This window comes from Tyto alba, unplaced genomic scaffold (genome assembly GCF_018691265.1).
Source record: "Tyto alba isolate M040663 unplaced genomic scaffold, T.alba_DEE_v4.0 Super-Scaffold_7, whole genome shotgun sequence".
NCBI lineage: Eukaryota > Metazoa > Chordata > Aves > Strigiformes > Tytonidae > Tyto > Tyto alba.
In genome coordinates this window covers 42094861-42113898 of record NW_024881328.1, presented here as the reverse complement: position 1 = coordinate 42113898, position 19038 = coordinate 42094861, and the positions used below count along the sequence as shown (strand labels likewise).

At 55.5% G+C, this 19038-nt stretch overlaps 1 protein-coding gene across 2 annotated transcripts; it reads left to right on the top strand.

Moving 5' to 3' along the window:
- The first annotated feature begins 11024 nt into the window (after positions 1-11024).
- On the top strand, positions 11025-14290 carry ARL4C (ADP ribosylation factor like GTPase 4C). 2 transcript variants are annotated; one of them, XM_042784329.1, is made up of 2 exons: positions 11025-11751; positions 11921-14290. In XM_042784329.1, the coding sequence occupies exons 1-2, from the start codon at positions 11182-11184 to the stop codon at positions 12119-12121; spliced, it is 771 nt and encodes a 256-aa protein (XP_042640263.1). In that variant the 5' UTR covers positions 11025-11181; the 3' UTR covers positions 12122-14290. The 2 variants fall into 2 exon arrangements, with proteins under 2 accessions (XP_042640263.1, XP_032863292.1); XM_033007401.2 differs by having other exon boundaries at positions 11026-14290.
- The last annotated feature ends 4748 nt before the right edge of the window (positions 14291-19038 follow it).

The following is a 19038-nucleotide window of genomic DNA, read 5'->3' as shown; positions in this document are numbered from 1 at the left end:
AGAAGAATAACCGGGAGCAATACAGGGAAGCTGAGAGGTCATCAGCTTCCCCGGGGTGCTGCAGAGAGCAACTCCAAGAACGCGTGGCATAGCCCACCCGGCCAGCTCTTCATGCCCGGGGACAGCCAAGGTGGGCTAGGGACCGATGGGAACAGGACAAGCTTTGCAGCAGCAAAAATGTGCAAATGCCATGGGGAGATACAACCGGGATTGGGTGCGAGGCGGGCAAAGCTGCAGGTGGGGAAAGGCTGCCTGCTGGCTGCAGGAGGAGCTGACAAAGCTTAAGGAGGTGGTTTGGGTGCTCTGGGTGCTGCCAGGGTGGTTGCTTGCTCTCATGGGACAAGACAGATCACCTCCTTTCCCCTGCGCAGCACATGTGGGTCCTTCTTTGCTCTTTACTGCTCAGATCCTTGCTGATTTATACCCTAGTTGTGGCTACTAGGGAGCCCCACAGGCCAATTCCTCTTAGGGTGAGAAAGCTGCTGCCTTTCTCAGCAGCAACAAAACTCCCTGTGGGTCAACTCACATCACTTTGCTTTTTCATTTTTGCACACGGGCTTTTTGTTTTTATCCACTGAACGCCTGCATAAAAGCATCCGGGACCCAAACTACACATTAAACGGGTAGAGCATGGAAACACATGCTTCCTGATGCAACGATGTATGCTTGGATTAGACTCGAAATCTGATGGGAAGGGAAGGGGCAGCACTTTGCCAAGGCACATCCCCTACAGCCACCAGCTGTGAGGGGCTCCTTTTCGGCCCCCAAAATCCAAAAGCAAGGCTTCTCTCCAGGCCATCACCAGGTGGCCCTAGAAAACAGCTTTTGACAGTCTTGCTGAACCTTCCCGGGCTGGTTAAATCAGATTGCTTTTATTTTATTGGCTTTGGTTTTCTGAAAAGCGGGATGGAGGCCAATGCCACCTGCAGCCGCCCCTCTTCACCAGCACCTCTGTGAGGTCCTTTTGGCTCTGACCCCCTTGGACTGGTTTTGGCTCCACTGCCAAGCCGTACAGGGGGATGCTTCTGTGCCACGGGGTGTTTATTTGGTATCATTTAGGGCTCCTTCTCAGCGCTGTGTAGACAGAGGAGTCACTCCTTGGCTCTGCTGCTGCGTCTATAGCAGGGACAGCAAGATGCCAGCACTGTGACTGTCACCCAGGTACCCACTGCTGCTGCCTACCTGGCAACTGGAAGAGCATCCCAATGGAGAATTCACGCAGTGGAGGCATCGATTGAAAGGAGGGCTATTGATGTGCAAGCCTTTCACTTGCCAGTAAGCACAAGCACGCACCCCAGGGGCTGTCACCCTCCTTCAGAGATGACACAGCACTAGGGAAAAAGCAATCTGAAACCCTGCGGTTAAAGGAGTTTGCCCAGGGGTAGGTTATCCCTCCAAGACCACCTATTTTAGATGACCTCAGGAAGGGAAAAGCAGATAACAGATGCCACATGCTGTTTCGCAGCCAGGCTGTGCGCTGATCCTGGCTCAGCTGGAGCCTGAGCCCCGGGGCAGGATGGTTTGGTGGCTGAGCACCAACTCCGGGATGGAGGTGATGATCCAGCTTGATCTCTGCCACAAAGGCCCTCTGAACTGGCCTGGGCTTCATCTTTCTGTATCAGCAGGCTCCACCTGTGAAGAGCAAGCAGGGGAAGATGCTTCCTTGTTCACCTGATGGCAGATCCCATGCCCGACCCTCGCCTGGCATCAGGGTGATGAAGTGCTGGCTATCCTGGATGCCTTCAGAAATTCCTGCCCCAGCTCTTAATGAGGAATTGAGGTTAGTAAATATAAAAAGCCAAAAGAGGGCAGCTTTTAGCTCAAATTCCTTCACCAGCCCAGCAAACAGAAGTACTGGCCGGGGCACAATTGTGCAGCCAGGACCAGGACAGCAGCAGCACCAGCCCTTGGCACCCACAGCTCTGAGCCACAGGGTTTCTCCCAGCCTCTGGCTACTGAATCTCACAAGCATCAGCATGGACCTCTCACGGTTTGACCACAAAACCCCAGACTGGATGTCTTCCCCCTATGGTGACCTTCTCAAGGTTGATCTGTTCTTCGTGCTCATCTCCCGACTGACCTGGCTTCCTTCCCCGGGGGGAGCATCCCCCTGTGAGAAATCACCCGGCGGCTGATAAGCATTACTTGGGCTGTAATTCCAGCCTGGTGATGTGAACACGCAGCTCCAGCCCCATTTCTACACTTGGTTACGTGGCCCAGACCCCACTTGATTGAATTACAGCTTCGCTGCATCGAGCTGCCTCTTGGGTCGGCAGGCAGGTAACATCCAGCACGATGTGAAATCGCATCGGCGGGGCATTGCTGTGCCTGGAAGATGCCAAGCAGAGCAGTAAATCCTGAGGGCCCAGAGGCTCGGGCACATCTTACCGTGACAGAGGCACTAATCAACGTTGCAGTTACACTTCTGCTCCCCATCCCCTGCCAGCCAGCCCCGGACTAGCCTCATCCTTCCAGGCTTCAGGCTTTGGTTTATTTAAGCTGTTTTTAAAGGGGGGGGGGGGGGGGGGGGGTTGGGGTTGCCTGGAAGGGGAGGCTGATATGCATTAGTCAGGTGTGGATTAGAAGCCAGGAGTTGACCTCCTACATGATCCTGGTACATTTTTTTCTCTAAATCAGGCTCCAGCTGACTAAAGCAGCTGTAAACAACAGTACACCTGGCTAAACACAGGTAAATCAGCTCAGAGCAGGATTTTCCCCTCTGGCCATGGAGCAGCTCCTTTAAGGAAAGGAAAATTAAAAAAAAAAAAAAAATAGGACAGGCAACAAATAAAGTGCTCTGACATTTTGGGGGGCTAAGCAGATATTTGTGGTGCAAATCAGCCGAGGAGGTAATTTGAGATGCTGGCGTGCTGCTGGGTAGCACTGGGTGATTCATGAGCCCTAAATCTCCACCAGTCCTGGGCTTTCACTCTTTTTGCCGCGCTTGCAGCTTGGTAGGCTCCAAGATTTACTGCCCTGGGAATGGGTGCTGGGAAATTGAGGGTTTTTCTGAGCCTGCTGCTTATCACTGGCAGCAAGGCTAATCCACCATTTTTTTTTTTTTCTTGAGAGAGAGCGTGACAGAAAAATTATAGGTGGAAATCTGCATCTCTGACTCTTTCCCCAGGCAAAACTGCCTGCAGCCTAGGGCAGGAATTTTGCCAGAGTAGGAACTGGCTGAGACCCAGCATTATTTGGGACAGGAATGAGGACTGGATGTGTGACCGTGGGTCTGCAGACAAACCTGAACCACGCTGTACATCATACCTGTGTGAGCTCAACCCTCCTGGACAAGCATCCTTCCTCCTATCTGGAAGTGGTTTAGCCTTCCTTTGAGTTTCCAGACTGCCACCCTGTGGGTTTACACCACTTCAAATGAATCCCTCAAGGCCTCTGACCAGTCACAGGGGTGTTCAGTGTGTACCCCAGCACAAGACATCCTCCCAGGGACAGGTCCAGGTGGGGACAAGTACTTTCCTCCCCCCCTCCCAGTTTTCACCTAACTGCACCAAAGAGAGCTGTGCTTTGTATCCCAAACCAATGCCATGTCCTGGGGTAATGAAACCAGCAGGGTTTCAGTCTCTTCTCTTGCCCCAGGATGCTTGTGAGCACAAAAGCAGTTGTTCAGAGCAGTTATTTACCCAGCTGGAAGCCAGGGAGGGGTGAGATGTTATTCCCCTCTAGGCACTGCTTGTGCAAAGTGTGTTGGAGGTCTGGTATCATGGTTTATCCAGCTGGGAGTAAAGGGTTGCTCCTCCCTTGCCCTCAGCCCAGGAGGCATCTCACCTACCCCTAGATGTGTCCTTGGTGAAGCAGAGATAAGGGGATGGAGTATCTGTTCCCAAATAATATCTCTATTCCTCTGGGGTCCCCACGGGTGAGTGTCCCGGCTTCAGCTTGGGCTTCCCCAGGGATTTCGTCCCTTTCTGCAAGAAGGAGTAGCTCTGCTTTGGCCAGCAGCCATGGCCCTGGGGACCAGGAGGTGCTCAGAGATGAAGGACCAGTGAAGGACCCCTGCTAGCAATGTCGTAGAATCAATCACAGGCTGGTTTGTGTTGGAAGGGACCTTAAAGATCACCCAGGTCCATCGCCCCCCCCCCCCCCACGGGCAGGGACACCTTCCACTAGACCAGATTGCTCAAAGCCCAGTCCAACCTGGCCTTGAACCCATCTGAGGGCAGAGGGCAATTTAGGTGCATGGAGTCCCAGGTGCAGCAGATAAACCCTAAGGCTGCTGAAACCTCAGCCCCTAAAATGATCAAAATAGGACTTTCCTCACTCTCCGCACGCAGGATTTTTTTCCAAGCATCCAAGCAGTCAGTTAGGACATCCAAACCAGAGCTAAGGGAGGAATATAAGTGCTGTTTCTCTTGATCTGGTGTGAGACAGCCCCGTGTCCCCTCTCGGTGCCCTAAGCCACAGGGGTGGGACAAAGCACCCGCAGTGCAAAAATGACGTCTGTCATCTCAGCAATTCGCGGGAACAAAGGCAGAGAGCTTGCTTCTTTTGTCTCTGCCTACTGAAGTCAGGCAGGTGTTTTGTTCCTCCTGCTGAGTTTCATGGACTGGGGGGGGTGTGGGGGGGTAGGAAGTAACAGGCAGAGTGAGGATTGCAACACACCATAGCACAAAAAGAGTAATTTTTGGTGAAAATCTCAGCCTAACCCACCAAAAAACCTTTGTGCCTGCCTTACTTTAACCTGCAGGGCTGTATTTGGTCCGTGTGAGTTTGCACAGATCATTTCCCAGGCAGTTTCACACCAAGGAGATTCCTCTTTATCCAGCAAAAATCAGTAAGCTGTGGCATTCTGTCCCAGGATGCAGAGAAGGCTAAAAAATTGTAAAGCTTCGTAGTGAGTTTGTACTCATGCAGGAAAAAAACCCACCAAAAATTCTAAACCACATTTGCCCTGGTCTTGTTCTTTGACTGCCTCCAATCCAGGCTGCTTACAGACACCATGCTGGGCTAGACGGATTTTGTGCTGCCTTGATAAGGTTGAGGAAGATTTTGTTCTTCCTCAGTTTGTGGATGTTTTAGCATTTCCTGGGGATGAGGCCGTGAAGTCAGCTTTCAGCTGGTCCTTGAAGGACTTTGCTTGGCCTGTGGAGGCATCTGAGGTGACACATCGGAGCTGAGCTGCGGTGCTGCAGATGAACGGATTATTTCTCACTCCTGCATTAGGAGTTCTGTGGATTCTGTCATTTCACCACTATGATGCTGCTTTTATCCATCCCTCCACCCCTCCCTCCACACATCCTTCCATCCTCCATCCACCCAGCAGCTCCTGGGGACATCTCTGAGCCACAAGACCTCCATGGCCCTTGCCCCAAGTGGCTCCCTGCGCAAAGGGGCAGGAGCAGGCAGGGGTGGAGGGCCCTGCTCCATGGGACACAGACCCTCCCAGCTCAGGGTTGAACATCAGCGGGTGAGACAAAGCACAGAAAAACACCCAAGTGAGTCTGTCTCCAGAAACTGCTCCAGGAACTGGTAGCAGACGTGTGAATTGAGCGCTCAGAGGGATAATCTAGTGTGAAATATTCAGTATCTGCCTCTCTCTCATTATTCCCCTGTGCCCCTTTGCTCTCCCCCATGAACCCTTTCAGTACCACCCTGATTCTGCTGCCCTGCAGAATAAAATGCTGCCTTTCCCAGGAGGAAGGAGTCCCATTAAATCCATGATGCTCTTTTCCCTCTGAGTTAATATCCAAAAGGCTCCTGTGGGACTCACAGGTTATTCAGCCCTTAATGATCCTGCATTACCTGGCCTCATTATCCAGTGAGTGGGCTGGAAGGTCCTTGGAAAGAAAGAGAGTGGATGAAGGCATGATGGACAGTGGCACAAGAAAAGGATGCTGACCCCCAAAAAAGCCTCCCCAAGGGCTTTCCCCCCACCGTCAGGACTGGCAAACAGGGATGAGACTTTCCTACACCTTATCAGCCAGTGCTGCCTCTCCCAGTTCACGCGGGCCCAGGAAAGCCGCTGCTGGGGCAATGATCACCCACAAAACCCCTGGCAGAATTGGGGAGCAGCCCCCACTAAGGCGGCTGGAGACGTCGGTCCCGTGCCTTGTCCCACCATCAGCTATTGGGGAGGTGGTTGCCGCAGGTCTGGCTCTCAGCACAGCCTTCCCACCATTCCTGCACCCCAGGCATTAGTCACGGGGATGTTCTTAATTAGCCTCAGCATCCCCAAGAACAGGGGCAGCCCTAATTACAGCGCTCGCCTGTTAAATCTGTTTGGGCTGGTGTCTCTGCTTTTAATGCAGCAACAAAAGGGAGTGGACCAAGACAAGCGATGCTATTCAGAAACAAGGGGCAGGGGAGGGAGAGAGGTTCCTGCGTGCTCCAGGATTTGGGATGCTCCCTGCAAACAAATTTCCCCCCCCCACTTCCCAGTCACCAGATTTGCCAGAAACTTGTTTGCAAAAGCTGCTGCTCCAAGGTTTTGCTTTGCCTGGGTGCTAGAGGGCCAGTTGGATGCAGATTGAAAGTCACTATTACAGATAAGCCGCGAGTGGGCTGTGGAAGCGGGGGAAGCATCCCACCGTTGTCTCAGGGCAGGGCACCCGTGGATCTGCGCGGGCCCCCGCCCTCTGTGTTTCACCCCCAAAAAAAAAAAACACAAAAAAAAAAAAACAAAAAAAAACAAAAAAAAACAAACTTTGAAAGCGCAAGATGAGCTGGGGGAAGGGAGATGGGATGGGGAGGGGGGAGCTGGGAAGAAATAATTGCCATGTCTGAAAACAGTTACTATGGCAGCAACAGTCTTCTTGCTGCTAGAGCAAAATGTTGGGGACCATCAAGCGGTCCCTTTGTCAGACACTCAGGCACACATTTAGATGCTAATGCTGGCTTTAACCTTGGCTGCTTAACCTTGAGGTGATGGAAAGGGGTGAGGGTGTCGGGAAGAAAAAGCAGAGGAGTGAGGGGGCTTGGGGAAAAGATAGGTTTCCTCTGCCTAAATTTGCCACTGAATGGACTTGGCAGACTCCTCTCAGCTGCAATTAACACTATTATTTCTGCGCTTAATATTCAGTGGAGGTCTTAACAGCTTATTTATGGATAGCTGGCATTAGTTGCAGCATAATTCAGCATTGCAACGCTCCTGTTTATCTCCGTCCCCTTGGGATCATCTGATATAAGGCCGTTTTTTACAACATCCCCTAGGTTTGATCAGCCTGTCTATCTAATATCGCCTTTACGTATAACTTACAATCAATGCTGGGGTGAAAAAGGGAGGGGTGCAGAGGAGGGAAGTCTATCCTTTGGACTTGGGCTGTTGTGGGGAAAGAAATTTTGGTGGCATATTTTTAAAAGGAAGCCTTTTCTTGCTTGAGACTTGAGGCCCAAAACTGTCTTCAGCACTGGGGATGAAGGAGGAGGGAGGGAGAGGGTTAGAAGTGATGGAGGGGAGAGGGGGATTTCCCCAGGCTGAAACAGCATCTCCTGCATCCCGGATCCCAGCACAAGCTCACTGCTAAAACACAAACCAATTGCACACAGATTGGCCACTAATTCCAGGCTCAGGCAAGGTTGCACTTGCCTTGGCATTATCCTTCATAGCAGCGTTTAAGAAAGCTTTTGCTGGAGCGATTCAGGCAGAATTGATGAGAGTAGTGCTGGATCTGCTGGTGACACCGCTCACAGATATGAACCTATTCTACTTCTGGCATTTTTTTTTTTTTTCTTTAATGCTCCAGCTCCTGGAGTCAGGTGATCACCCCCAGCTTTTCCCACTTGCTCTCATTACCTTTACTGCAGAGAAAAGCCGAACTCATACTGGCTCAAAGGCCAGCTGGTCAGTGTGACCCCAGGGCACAAAACATTTTCATTTTCCAGCCCGGACAATGCCTGCACTTTGCTTTTTGAACGGCTGTTCAGAGCACGGAGGCAAAGCCATCTCGCACGTGCCAAGAAGCGTTTCTCCCAGCTGCATGCTGGGGGGGACGGAGCTCCCTGCACTTTTCACCCTGTCACCACATGGTGATTTCCATCAAAACTGCGCCCCGTGTCACCTCCGGAGACAGTCACAGCGACCTGCCTGTATTTTTAATGATGGCACGTGTTAGCAGGTAGAGTTATCTCCATGCAAAGCCGCAACACGCATCCTTGGGATGAGATACAAATGTGAGAAATGATCCCACTCCAGCCTGACAATCCTCACTGCACGCTGCATAGTGAAAGCATCTTAAATTAAAAGCAGTATCTGTCTTCTGCAATACACTTCTTTCTCCGGGGCTTTCTAGTTAAGCTGTCAGATACAGCTGATATTTATTTTACAAATGCTGGAAAAGAGGGGATGGGCGATATTGTAGGAACAGCCCTGCTGCTGCTCTTTGGCTCGGGAGCAGTATCAGAAATAAATGCGATGGCAAAGAGCGGGGCAGGCCATCCCCAGAGCATGCAGCAGAGGTGGCTTCCCCTGGCCCCACGCTGGGGCTTCCAGGAGGAGTAGCTGGGTCAGCAGCTCCACGGCTTGGGACAGTGAACCGTGCTGGCCCTGGGGACCCTCGGGGGCTTTAACGTGGGCTGAGGGCACGCACAGCATTTATGAAGTCTGAGAGGCAAAAAGCATCAACAGCGGAGATGAGCACTGGAGACTGGGGCAGCCCCGGGGGGGGCTCCGTGTCCCAGCACCATACTGGGGGGTGGCGACCCCCGAGCTCCCAGCACGGGCCAAGGCTCTGCCTCTCCAGGAGGAGAACATCCCGCTCCCGCTTTCCGGGCTCAGCTCGTCGCCAGCGCCAGCCGTCCCCGCGGAGCTGTGCCTCAGCCACCGCTGCACCCCCGGCACCCCCCAGTTCCCTCAGCCAGGGATGCAGCAGAAGGTCCCTCCATGTGCAATGAATAATGCCTCGGCTTGGTGCTATTTTTAGGGGGGTTTGTGTTGTTTGTTTTTTTTTTTTTTTTGTTTGTTTGTTAGTTTGTTTATTTTTATATATATATTTTTAATTTTAATTTTATGATTTCTGTGGTCGGTGGCGATGAAGAGCATAGGGACACCCAAGCTTCAAGCACAGGCTGGCGGAGGGGGAACCACTCATTCCCAGGAGGACGCCCCCTCCTCACCCAGGGAGCCCCCCCTAGTCTATCCCCGTGCAATGTGGGTGCAGCGCGGCCAGACACACACACACACACACACACACCCACACACCCACACCCACACCCACACACACCCCGGTGGTGCGGGCAGGAGCAGGGACAGGCAGGAGGCGGTGAGGACAGGAGGGGGGGGAACGGGCAGGAGCAGGGATGGGCAGGAGGGGGTGCGGGCAGGAGGGGGTGCAGGCAGGAGGGGGTGCAGGCAGGAGCAGGGATGGGCAGGAGGGGGTGAGGGCAGGAGGGGGGGACGGCAGGCAGGCAGGAGCAGCAGACGATGAGGACAGAAGCAGGGACGATGGGCAGGCAGTGCAGGCAGGAGCAGGGACGGGCAGGAGGCGGTGAGGGCGGGGGGGGGGGTCTGGCAGGAGCAGGGATGGGCAGGAGGGGGTGCAGGCAGGAGGGGGGACGGGCCGGCAGCACTGCGAGCAGGAGCAGGGACGGGCAGAAGCAGGGACGGGCAGGAGGTGGGGAGGGTAGGAGAGGGGGACGGGCAGGCAGAGGTGCAGGCAGGAGGGGACGCGGGCAAGGCGGTGAGGGCAGGAGGCGGTGAGGGCAGAAGCAGGGACGGGCTCGCAGGAGGGGGGACGGGCAGGCGGTGCAGGCAGGAGCAGGGACGGGCAGGAGGGGGGGCGGGCAGGAGGGGGGGGGACGGGCAGGAAGGGGGGACGGGGAGGAAGGGGGGACGGGCAGGAGCAGGGACGGGCAGGAGCAGGCATGGGCAGGAGGGGGGGGGGACGGGCTGGGGGGGGTCGGGCAGGAGGCGGTGCAGGCAGGAGCAGGGACGGGCAGGAGGGGGGGACGGGCAGGAAGGGGGACGGGCAGGAGCAGGGACGGGCAGGAGGGGGGGGGGACGGGCAGGAGGGGGGGACACGGGCGGGGGGGGTCGGGCAGGAGGCGGTGCAGGCAGGAGCGGGGACGGGCAGGAGGGGGGACCGGGCAGGAGCAGGGACGGGCTCGGAGGAGGGGGGACGGGCAGGCGGTGCAGGCAGGAGCAGAGACGGGCAGGAGGGGGGGGACGGGCGGGGGGGGGTCGGGCAGGAGGGGGTGCAGGCAGGAGCGGGGACGGGCGGGGGGGGACGGGCAGGAGCAGGGACGGGGGGGGGGGGGTCGGGCAGGAGGCGGTGCAGGCAGGAGCAGGGACGGGCAGGAGGGGGGGACGGGCAGGAGCAGGGACGGGCAGGAGGGGGGGACGGGCAGGCGGTGCAGGCAGGAGGGGGGGACGGGCAGGAGGGGGGACGGGCAGGAGGGGGGGGACGGGCAGGAAGGGGGGATGGGCAGGAGCAGGGACGGGCAGGAGCAGGCATGGGTGGGGGGGGGGACGGGCTGGGGGGGGTCGGGCAGGAGGCGGTGCAGGCAGGAGCAGGAACGGGCAGGAGGGGGGGGCGGGCAGGAAGGGGGACGGGCAGGAGCAGGGACGGGCAGGAGGGGGGGGACGGGCTGGGGGGGGTCGGGCAGGAGGCGGTGCAGGCAGGAGCGGGGACGGGCAGGAGGGGGGACCGGGCAGGAGCAGGGACAGGCAGAAGCAGGGACGGGCTCGGAGGAGGGGGGACGGGCAGGCGGTGCAGGCAGGAGCAGAGACGGGCAGGAGGGGGGGGACGGGCGGGGGGGGGTCGGGCAGGAGGGGGTGCAGGCAGGAGCGGGGACGGGCGGGGGGGGACGGGCAGGAGCAGGGACGGGGGGGGGATCGGGCAGGAGGCGGTGCAGGCAGGAGCAGGGACGGGCAGGAGGGGGGGACGGGCAGGAGCAGGGACGGGCAGGAGGGGGGGACGGGCAGGCGGTGCAGGCAGGAGGGGGGGACGGGCAGGAGGGGGGACGGGCAGGAGGCGGTGCAGGCAGGTCCGGGTGGGGGCGGATTTGGGAGGGGGGTTGTCAGGCGGAAGGCGGCGGCGCGGCCCCTCCTCCCGGGCGGGGCGGAGGCCGGCAGTCCCCCAGCGCTACCGCGGCGTGGAGCCGCGCTGCCCACTCCGCGCCCCGCTCCGCGCCCCGCTCAGCTTCCCGCCGAGCCGCGCCCCTGCCCCTGCGGGCCCGGCGGCGCGGGGATGGGCGCGGGGCTGTGAAGGGCGGCCGGGAGCCGTGGCCATGGGGAACATCTCCTCCAACATCTCCGCCTTCCAGTCCCTGCACATCGTCATGCTGGGCCTGGACTCGGCGGGGAAGACCACGGTGCTTTACCGGTTGAAGTTCAACGAGTTCGTCAACACGGTGCCCACCATCGGTTTCAACACGGAGAAGATCCGGCTGAGCAACGGGACGGCCAAAGGCATCAGCTGCCACTTTTGGGATGTGGGTGGGCAGGAGAAGCTGCGCCCGCTCTGGAAGTCCTACAGCCGCTGCACCGATGGCATCATCTACGTGGTGGACTCGGTGGACGTGGACCGGCTGGAGGAGGCCAAAACGGAGCTGCACAAGGTGACCAAGTTCGCCGAGAACCAGGGCACCCCGCTGCTGGTCATCGCCAACAAGCAGGACCTGCCCAAATCCCTGCCGGTGGCCGAGATCGAGAAGCAGCTGGCCCTCCATGAGCTGACCCCTTCCACCACCTACCACATCCAGCCCGCCTGCGCCATCATCGGCGAGGGGCTCACGGAGGGCATGGACAAGCTCTACGAGATGATCCTGAAGCGGAGGAAGTCCCTCAAGCAGAAGAAGAAGCGGTAGAAGCCCCGCAGACGCAGGCAGGGATGGGGAAGCAGACAAAGGAACCGAGGGGGAGAGACAACCAAAGCGATCCTTTTTGTTCTAATCGTTAATATTATTTTTTTTTTCCCTCTTTTTATTTTTTTTTTTTTTTTTTAACCCCTGCCCCCTTCTCCTTTCCAAACGAAAAGACAATAGTGGTGATAACAAAGCCGCTCCTGCCAGCCAAACTCAAATCCCGGTTGCGGGCGAAAGCCGGGATCTTCCCCCCTCTCCCCACCGCCCCTTTCCGTGGACCACCGTGCACCCACGGGCCGCATCCGGAGCTCGGGGTGGGGGTGGGGGACCCCCGGGCCGGGCTGGAGACGTGCTGACGGGGTGAAACCCCCCCCCATCTCCCCCCCCCCCCGCTCCGTCCTTGGGGGCCACCGAGCTTTTGTGTGCCGGGGGCGAACAGGGCAGGACCCTGTTGAAGTGCATTTGAGAGAAGCCCAGCGTGCTTCTGGATCTTTAACGTGTGCATTTTGGGGTGGGAGGAGGCCGGGGGGCGGGGGGGGGGAGGGATGGATGCTATGGGGGGGTGGTGGTGTGTGGGGGGGTGAAGGCAGCGCCTAGGTTCGGGAAGGTCAGCAGTGAGGGGGGCTTCCAGCTGCGCCCCGATTCTTGCCCGCATCCCTCCCCCTCGTTTGTCAGTGGGGAGGGGTGTAAAAAGAGGGGGGGGGGTGTGGGTGATGGGTAAAGGACATCCCCCTCCCCCCCCCCCCCATCTGGTGTTTTGGGGGGCGGATGGGTGCAGAGCAAGGACAGGCAGCCTTGAGCCCGGGGGAGGGGGGTGTGTGTGTGTGTGGAAGGCTGCGGCGCCGGGGGTGCTGAGCTTTAAGCAGTTTGCTTTAAGAAAAAAAAAAAAAAAAAAAAAAAAAAAAAAAGGCAAAAGGTTTTGAGTGAACACTGCTGGAAGTGTTGGGGGGGATGTCCAGGAGCCTCCCCCTTTCTCAAAGGCTTAATTAATTGTGTCATCTTCTGAAGCAAAGCCCCGAGCAGGTCTTTATTGTGCCCAGGCAGAGAGATGTGCTCCAAGGTGCTAATCTGCTCTAGCTGGGGTGATCCTAACTAGGGGGGTTATTTAAATTAAAATAAATAAATTAAAAAAAAAAAAAAAAAAAAAGGCAAGCTTCATGGTACTGGTCACCGTGCTGCTCCGCAGTCGGTGCAGGAGGTCAGGGCTAAATGTGGGGTTTTGGAGGGGGGGGGTCACGGCAGGGCAGGGCGGATGGACAGCTGCTGGCACTGCTGGCCGAGGTGGCCAGAGCTTGCAAAATCTCTGCTGGAAAGGGACTTGGCAGCACTGGGAAAATGGCAGGGTGTGAAGAGACATTGGGGAGGAGGGTGGGGATGGGGGGGGCGGGGAGTGGGTTACCTAGCGGGGGGGTGTTAGTTTTTTATAAAGATTTAAACCCTATTCGAAGCGGAGAGCCCCTTGCTGCCAGCGGTAGCCGTGTGGGCTGCCTCTGCTTGCCGAGCGCCCGGGGCAGGGGCAGGGGCCTCGCCGCCTCCTTCTGCAGGTGAACGTTTTGGTACCTGGATGGAACTGGGGACCGTTTGCTTTCTCTGTGTTGGCCTGGGACCCAGCTCTCTGGAGGAGAAAACCAGGGGCTTGGCTTTCCACGCTGCCCACCGAGCAGAAGCGGGCAACCCTCAGGGGCCAGGTATCCCGAGTTTGGAGCCGCACGGTCTGGCAGGATTTTCTGGTTGATTTTTACACCAGCCTTCCTGTTCGAAAACCCCTTCCCAGAGCAGCCAAGGAGAAACCACCAAGCAGACAAAAGAAAAATGCCCTTTGGGTTTCAGGGAGTTGATTCTCCCCTTGCAGCGATGAGCACGGCACCTTCCAAATAGCGTTTTGTTTTTTTTTTTTTTTTTTTTTGGTTAGGAAACAAATGTTGCAGCCAAGTAGTATTTTCTCTTCTTGCGGGATTTGAGTTCCCAACACGAGTCCTGACGTGTGCGCTGAGTGAGTGGGCTGGTCCCATCAGTTCAGGTGGCTCTGTTCCCGCTTCCTTGGGTTTTCTTTGCTTTGTCTTCACCTCCAACACTTTGGTACTTGCTGTCCAGAGAGGAGAAACAAAAAAAAAAAAAAAATTATTTTTTGATGCCACAGAAGCCATGTGCATTAACCCATTTTTGGAGAGTGACCGATTTTAGAGGCGAAATATAAAACTTAAAGCTACGTTTTCCCCACCAGCTCGGAAGCGATCAGGTGAAAATGCCACGTGCAGGCTATTAGCTGTGGGCTTTGCCTCCTTGCTGTTGAGACGTAGGTCTTGGTTTAGCAAATGCTGCCATGGAAAGCCCAGTGGCATGAATTTACGGAGCTCGGTCCTTCCTGGGAGTTTGTTACACCCAGCTCAGCTGAGCATCCCCCCTTGGAGAACTGGCTGGTTTTCAGCAGAGCACGCTTGAAGGTTCAGCTGAGCCAGGTGGGATGCTGTGGCGGTGCCATTCCCACCGACTCTGTTTTCTGCAATAATTAAAAAGATTTTTCCAATTAGTAGCTAATGGCTTCCGTGGTATTTCTGTAACGTTTCACAACTGTACGCTGATTTTGCCTGTATGAAGATGTGCGTCGCCTACGGTGGGCTAGAAGGAGAGATGCCTCAGCAAAACAGCTGTTCAGGGAAACTGCCTGGATTGTTACTCTGAAAACGAGCTGGGCTTTTTCCAAGGTTGTGCGTCTTCTCTAAATATGTTTGAATGACCTTTTTTTTTTTTTTTTTTTTTTCTTTAGCAGCTGTCACAAGGTACCAGTCTCATTTCCCCAGGTACCTTTGCAATGTTCCCATCAGTGTTGGATATCCTACTGCCCGTGTCCTACCCTCACCATTGTCCGTCAGTCTCTGTTCCTCCTGTCTTTTCTTCTTTTTTTTTTTTTTAAAAAAAAGATGCAGACATAATGCTGTGAACTGAAATAAATTATTTATACAATGAAAGGGCCTGATAAAAAAAAAAAGTGGTGTTCTGCTTATTTCTTAATATTGATGCTGCATTTTACAGTTGGTTCTCATTGCACGTTATGAAGGAGGTTGCTCCTGCCTCCCCAGGGAGAGGAGGCGAGGGCATGGGGACAGAGATGTGACCTGCTGAGGCTGGCGTGGGTCTGTGGCATGGCAGCCCTCTGCAGCCTGTCCCTCTAGGACGTGGGGAACGCAGATAATTTTGTGGTTAATGACATCTGAGCTCTTGGGCAGGACGCTTAATTTCTCTGCATCTCTGCTGCTGTGTGTGAAAGGGGAGAGTACTGTTTGCTGTGGGTAGTCACCGCGCTTTTTTTTTCATTTTAAATCTATGCGAAGGAGGCGATCACCCTCGGTGTGGCTTTTTTTTTAAATGCACGGCCTCGGGCAAGGTGTTGGGGTAGCAGAGAGCCAGGTCTGCAGGGGTTAATGCACCAGGAGGGCAGCTGAGAACAGGATGCTGCAGCGCTGGAGGCTGCCTCTGCTCCTGGGTGGCTGCTGACACAGGAAACAGGGTGACATTTCGGAGAGGAGAGCTGGAGCTGGGCGGTAAATGACTTTGTGTGGTTTTGTGTTTTTTTTTGTTTTTTTTTTTTTTTTCTTTTTGAAAATGATGACATGGCAGCCAGAGAGGTAACGATGAGCCCAACCCGTGCAAGCGTGATTTGGCAGGGCTCGTGAGCACTTGGCCTGCTCGAGGTTTGCCTCTCTGCATCCCAGGTGGCCCCCCTGGTTTCCAGGGTGCCCAACGCCTGGGTGAGAGGACACGCCATCTGCTCTGCAGCATCAGGGCCGTGGGGCTCTAAAGGGTTGCAGGACCTCAAAACGAACCTAAAGGCTTATCCAGTGATGCAGTTACTGAGCTCCTATCAAGGCTGTAGGTGCATGCCCAGCAACCACTTGGAGCCGAGCTGGACGGTGATCTGGAGCATTCAAGGAGCGAGTTGCTGAGTGCTCAGCTGCCCCGTGGCCGTGCGGAGAGGCGCTGAAAGGTGCAGTCCCCCGCGGGCTTCCTTCCTCGCACAGAGCATCCCCGACGGGTTCCTGTCTCTCTGCCCCACGGGTGACACGGCGGACAGCGTGCCGTGCTCCTGAAGGTGCTTCTGACCATCACTTCCCGTTGCGCCTCCGGCCCCGTTTTTCCAGGCAGCGTGCAGGACGTCCTGTGTTTCTCCTGGCCTGTGTTTCACGGATCTGGAAGCTCAGGAGAGGATGCTGCACTGCTTGCACCCTCCTTGATGCGAAGGGACTCGTCCTCACCAACCTCACCTGGCGGGAGCCGGTTTATGGGGGTTTTCTTGCTGGCATGGAGTTGGGCACCCTGGTGTCGTGTCCCTGTACGAGTTTATCTGTGCCCCAGGGAGCCCGGACTTGGGTCCCTTGGGCACCTGCTTTGTCCTGCATGGAGCTAGGGGGGCTTTTCTCCTCCTGGTATAATGGGGGGGGAACCATCCCTGTCCCTGACGTGGAGGAAGAGAAACAGCCAGAAGCGTTTGGGCTGTAGGTTTTGAGAGGCTGTGACTGTGCAACAGGATCTACCCCCAGCCCTGTGAGCAGGGAGGGGGATAAGATGGGATGTCTCCGTTTATTTTACTGCCAAAGCCTCTGGCTTGCGGGAAGGGGCGGGTGTTTTGTCTTCTTGCAAGCAAAGCTCCTTGTGCCTCGCGCTGCAAGGACAGACATCCTCCTTCAAGCCACACAGCTTCTCCTCCTGGCCGGCGAGCGCTTTTGTCAGTGGGGCTTTTTGCGTCTTTTAGTCCAGTTGTCATGAAAACGTTGCACAAGGAGCTTGCTGACCTTGCGGTGCCCTGAAGCAGCACGCTGGCCGTGATTTGTGCTGCCATACCCTCTTCCCCAAGCAGGCAGCTCGGCGAAACGGCGAGTGATGCTGGAGCCGTGGTCTCCCCAGCACAGTGTTTGGGGACCCTCGTGGCCTGTGGAGCCCAGGCCACCAGGCAATGCCCAAGGGTGCTGCCCCTGCGTGGGACCAGCCGGGAGAAAAAACAGCGAGGAAGCAGTTGGGCTGTCCGCTGCATCAGATCTCCACAAGCACGAGCTAGGAGCGGGTGAGGAAGGCCCTGCAACCTTTTGATAGGCAGAAAAAGCAAGAAGAGAATGGGCTGGGGCTGGGGTCCAGCTGGGAGCAGGAGGAGATGGGGTTGGGACAGAAAAAAATAAGAGATGAGCTACCAGCTTGCCCCGTGCCCTCCGCTGCTTCTCTGCAAGTCCTGACATACCCTCTCTGAAGGCCACCAAGGGAGGGTTGCTGAGCGATTGCCACTTGCTGTCATGGACAAGGGTGCTTCACACACCCTTCCACCGGCCTGGCACATCCCACATTTTCACGCACATACCTTCACGATGTCTCCTTCACCCCAAGAACTCTGCGGCCCCTCTTCTGCAGGTTGTCCCTCTGCCTTGCCTCTTGGTGTCTCAGCTACACAGGTCCTTCTCCCCTCTTTCCCTGGTTTTCCTTGTTAAGCTAAATCCCTCTGGTTTATTTCGAATGGGATTTGCCTCCCAAGCAAGTATCTTTAAAAGGATCATCTTGGTTAATACAGTACCTAGGATGCCGAATCCTTGATGCATGGGGTAATGCAAAGAGCTTTCTCTGCACAGCACAAGGTACTTCTGGTTGAAGTTTGAGTGAGGGTGACCATCTCTTTAAAATGGACTCTAAACCATTACAAGAATTTAAAAAAAAAAAAAAAAAATCCCACGCTGATTTAAACTTGGACCCCATTTGCTTTGTTTTCATTCAGTCGGCTCCATCCTAGAGGTTCTTCAACATGAATTACCCCAAAGCGCATGTACCTTTTGTCTGAGCAGCAAAAGGCCGCTGCTGTGAGTCAGGTCTGCAGGACACGAGGCACTTTACACACATATCATGCAGAAAAAAAGGTAGCTCTTGCTTAGTAGGGTGAAATTGAGACATTTCAGCACAAGCATATTCTTATTGAGGATAGTTCATGATGACTAGGTAATATGGAGAGCCCAGCCTGGGAATATTTGCTCTAATAAACCATTCTGTTTATTTCAGCTTATCTTATGTTTGCTTCCCTCAGATATTTGAGTGAGATTTAAGGGAGGAAAGCTTGCAAAAAAAGAGCAACTCTCCAGCAACTACATTAAAATACTGGTGGAAGGTGAGTTATGAAGCCGATAAATCCCCCAGGTGTTCGTGCTAGAGCTATACCCAGCTGACAGGTGACCAGAAATAATCCCGTGTGCCTAATGACCCCTTCCCTGACAGCCTCGACTAATGACATCTTACGGCTTGCAAAAATCCTGCAGCAGAAGGGGAGGTTGTGAGAAGTGCTGCTGAGCCCATGGCCACGGGAGAAAGGGATGACAGCCTGCTTGCAGACACTGGGGAAGGGAGATCATCTCACCCAACTCTTCATCAACATTATATTATTATTATTTAGTAATATTTTTAGTATTTTAAACCAACGGCACCCCAACTTTGCAGCTGGAGCAGGCTACTGTCAGCTTACGAATATTCTTGTGATCTGCTGGGGCTGGAGGATTCCCAAGAGTTGATGTCTGCAAAGATGCATGCACCCAAAGCTCCTGATCCCACCTGGCATTGCTTTCAAGTCTGTATTGTGCTGCTGGAAAGAGAGCAGGACACAAAGCTGGGTCTCGATGCAGTTCTTTAGTCTTTGCCACTGGCTTCTGCGTAACCCCAGTCCCATCACATCAGATGCCCCCAGACTTCTTTTCCACAGGTGTAAAAGAAGGTCACCAGCGTTTTTCTTACTCCCGGGGCTAAAAAAAGAAATTGGTGGTGGTGTTGTGCTACTCGGATCCCCATACTAAAGATGCTAAACCTGCAGGATTGTCCCCTCACGTGGTGGGGAAAGGGGTTGTGAATGGTGCTTGGGCGGGGGGGAGGTTGCTGCTGGTCTGGGCACTCCTGCTTGCGCTGCGGGCAGAGGAGCTGCCTCAGGACTGAGTGCCTCGGGTCAGCATCCAGCAGCTCCATGCCACACCGGCTTGATTTTATGAGCTGTGCCTCTCTGAAACCCTCCAGCCGTATCCTCCAAGTTATGGCTGCGAGAGGGAAGTTAATAACCCATTTTAACCCCCCGACTCCATAGCTGTGGGCTCCCCTGCAGCCGCAGGGATGGTAAGGAAGTCCTGCAGGCAGAGGAGATGGCAGGGAGGCTTCTGTCACCGCCGTAGCACCATGCCAGCAGTGGACAGGCCATGTCCCCAGGGCTGGAGGCAGCTCAGGACCCTGCAGATCCACCCACGCAGAGGTGAAAGACCAGCGTGGCAATGG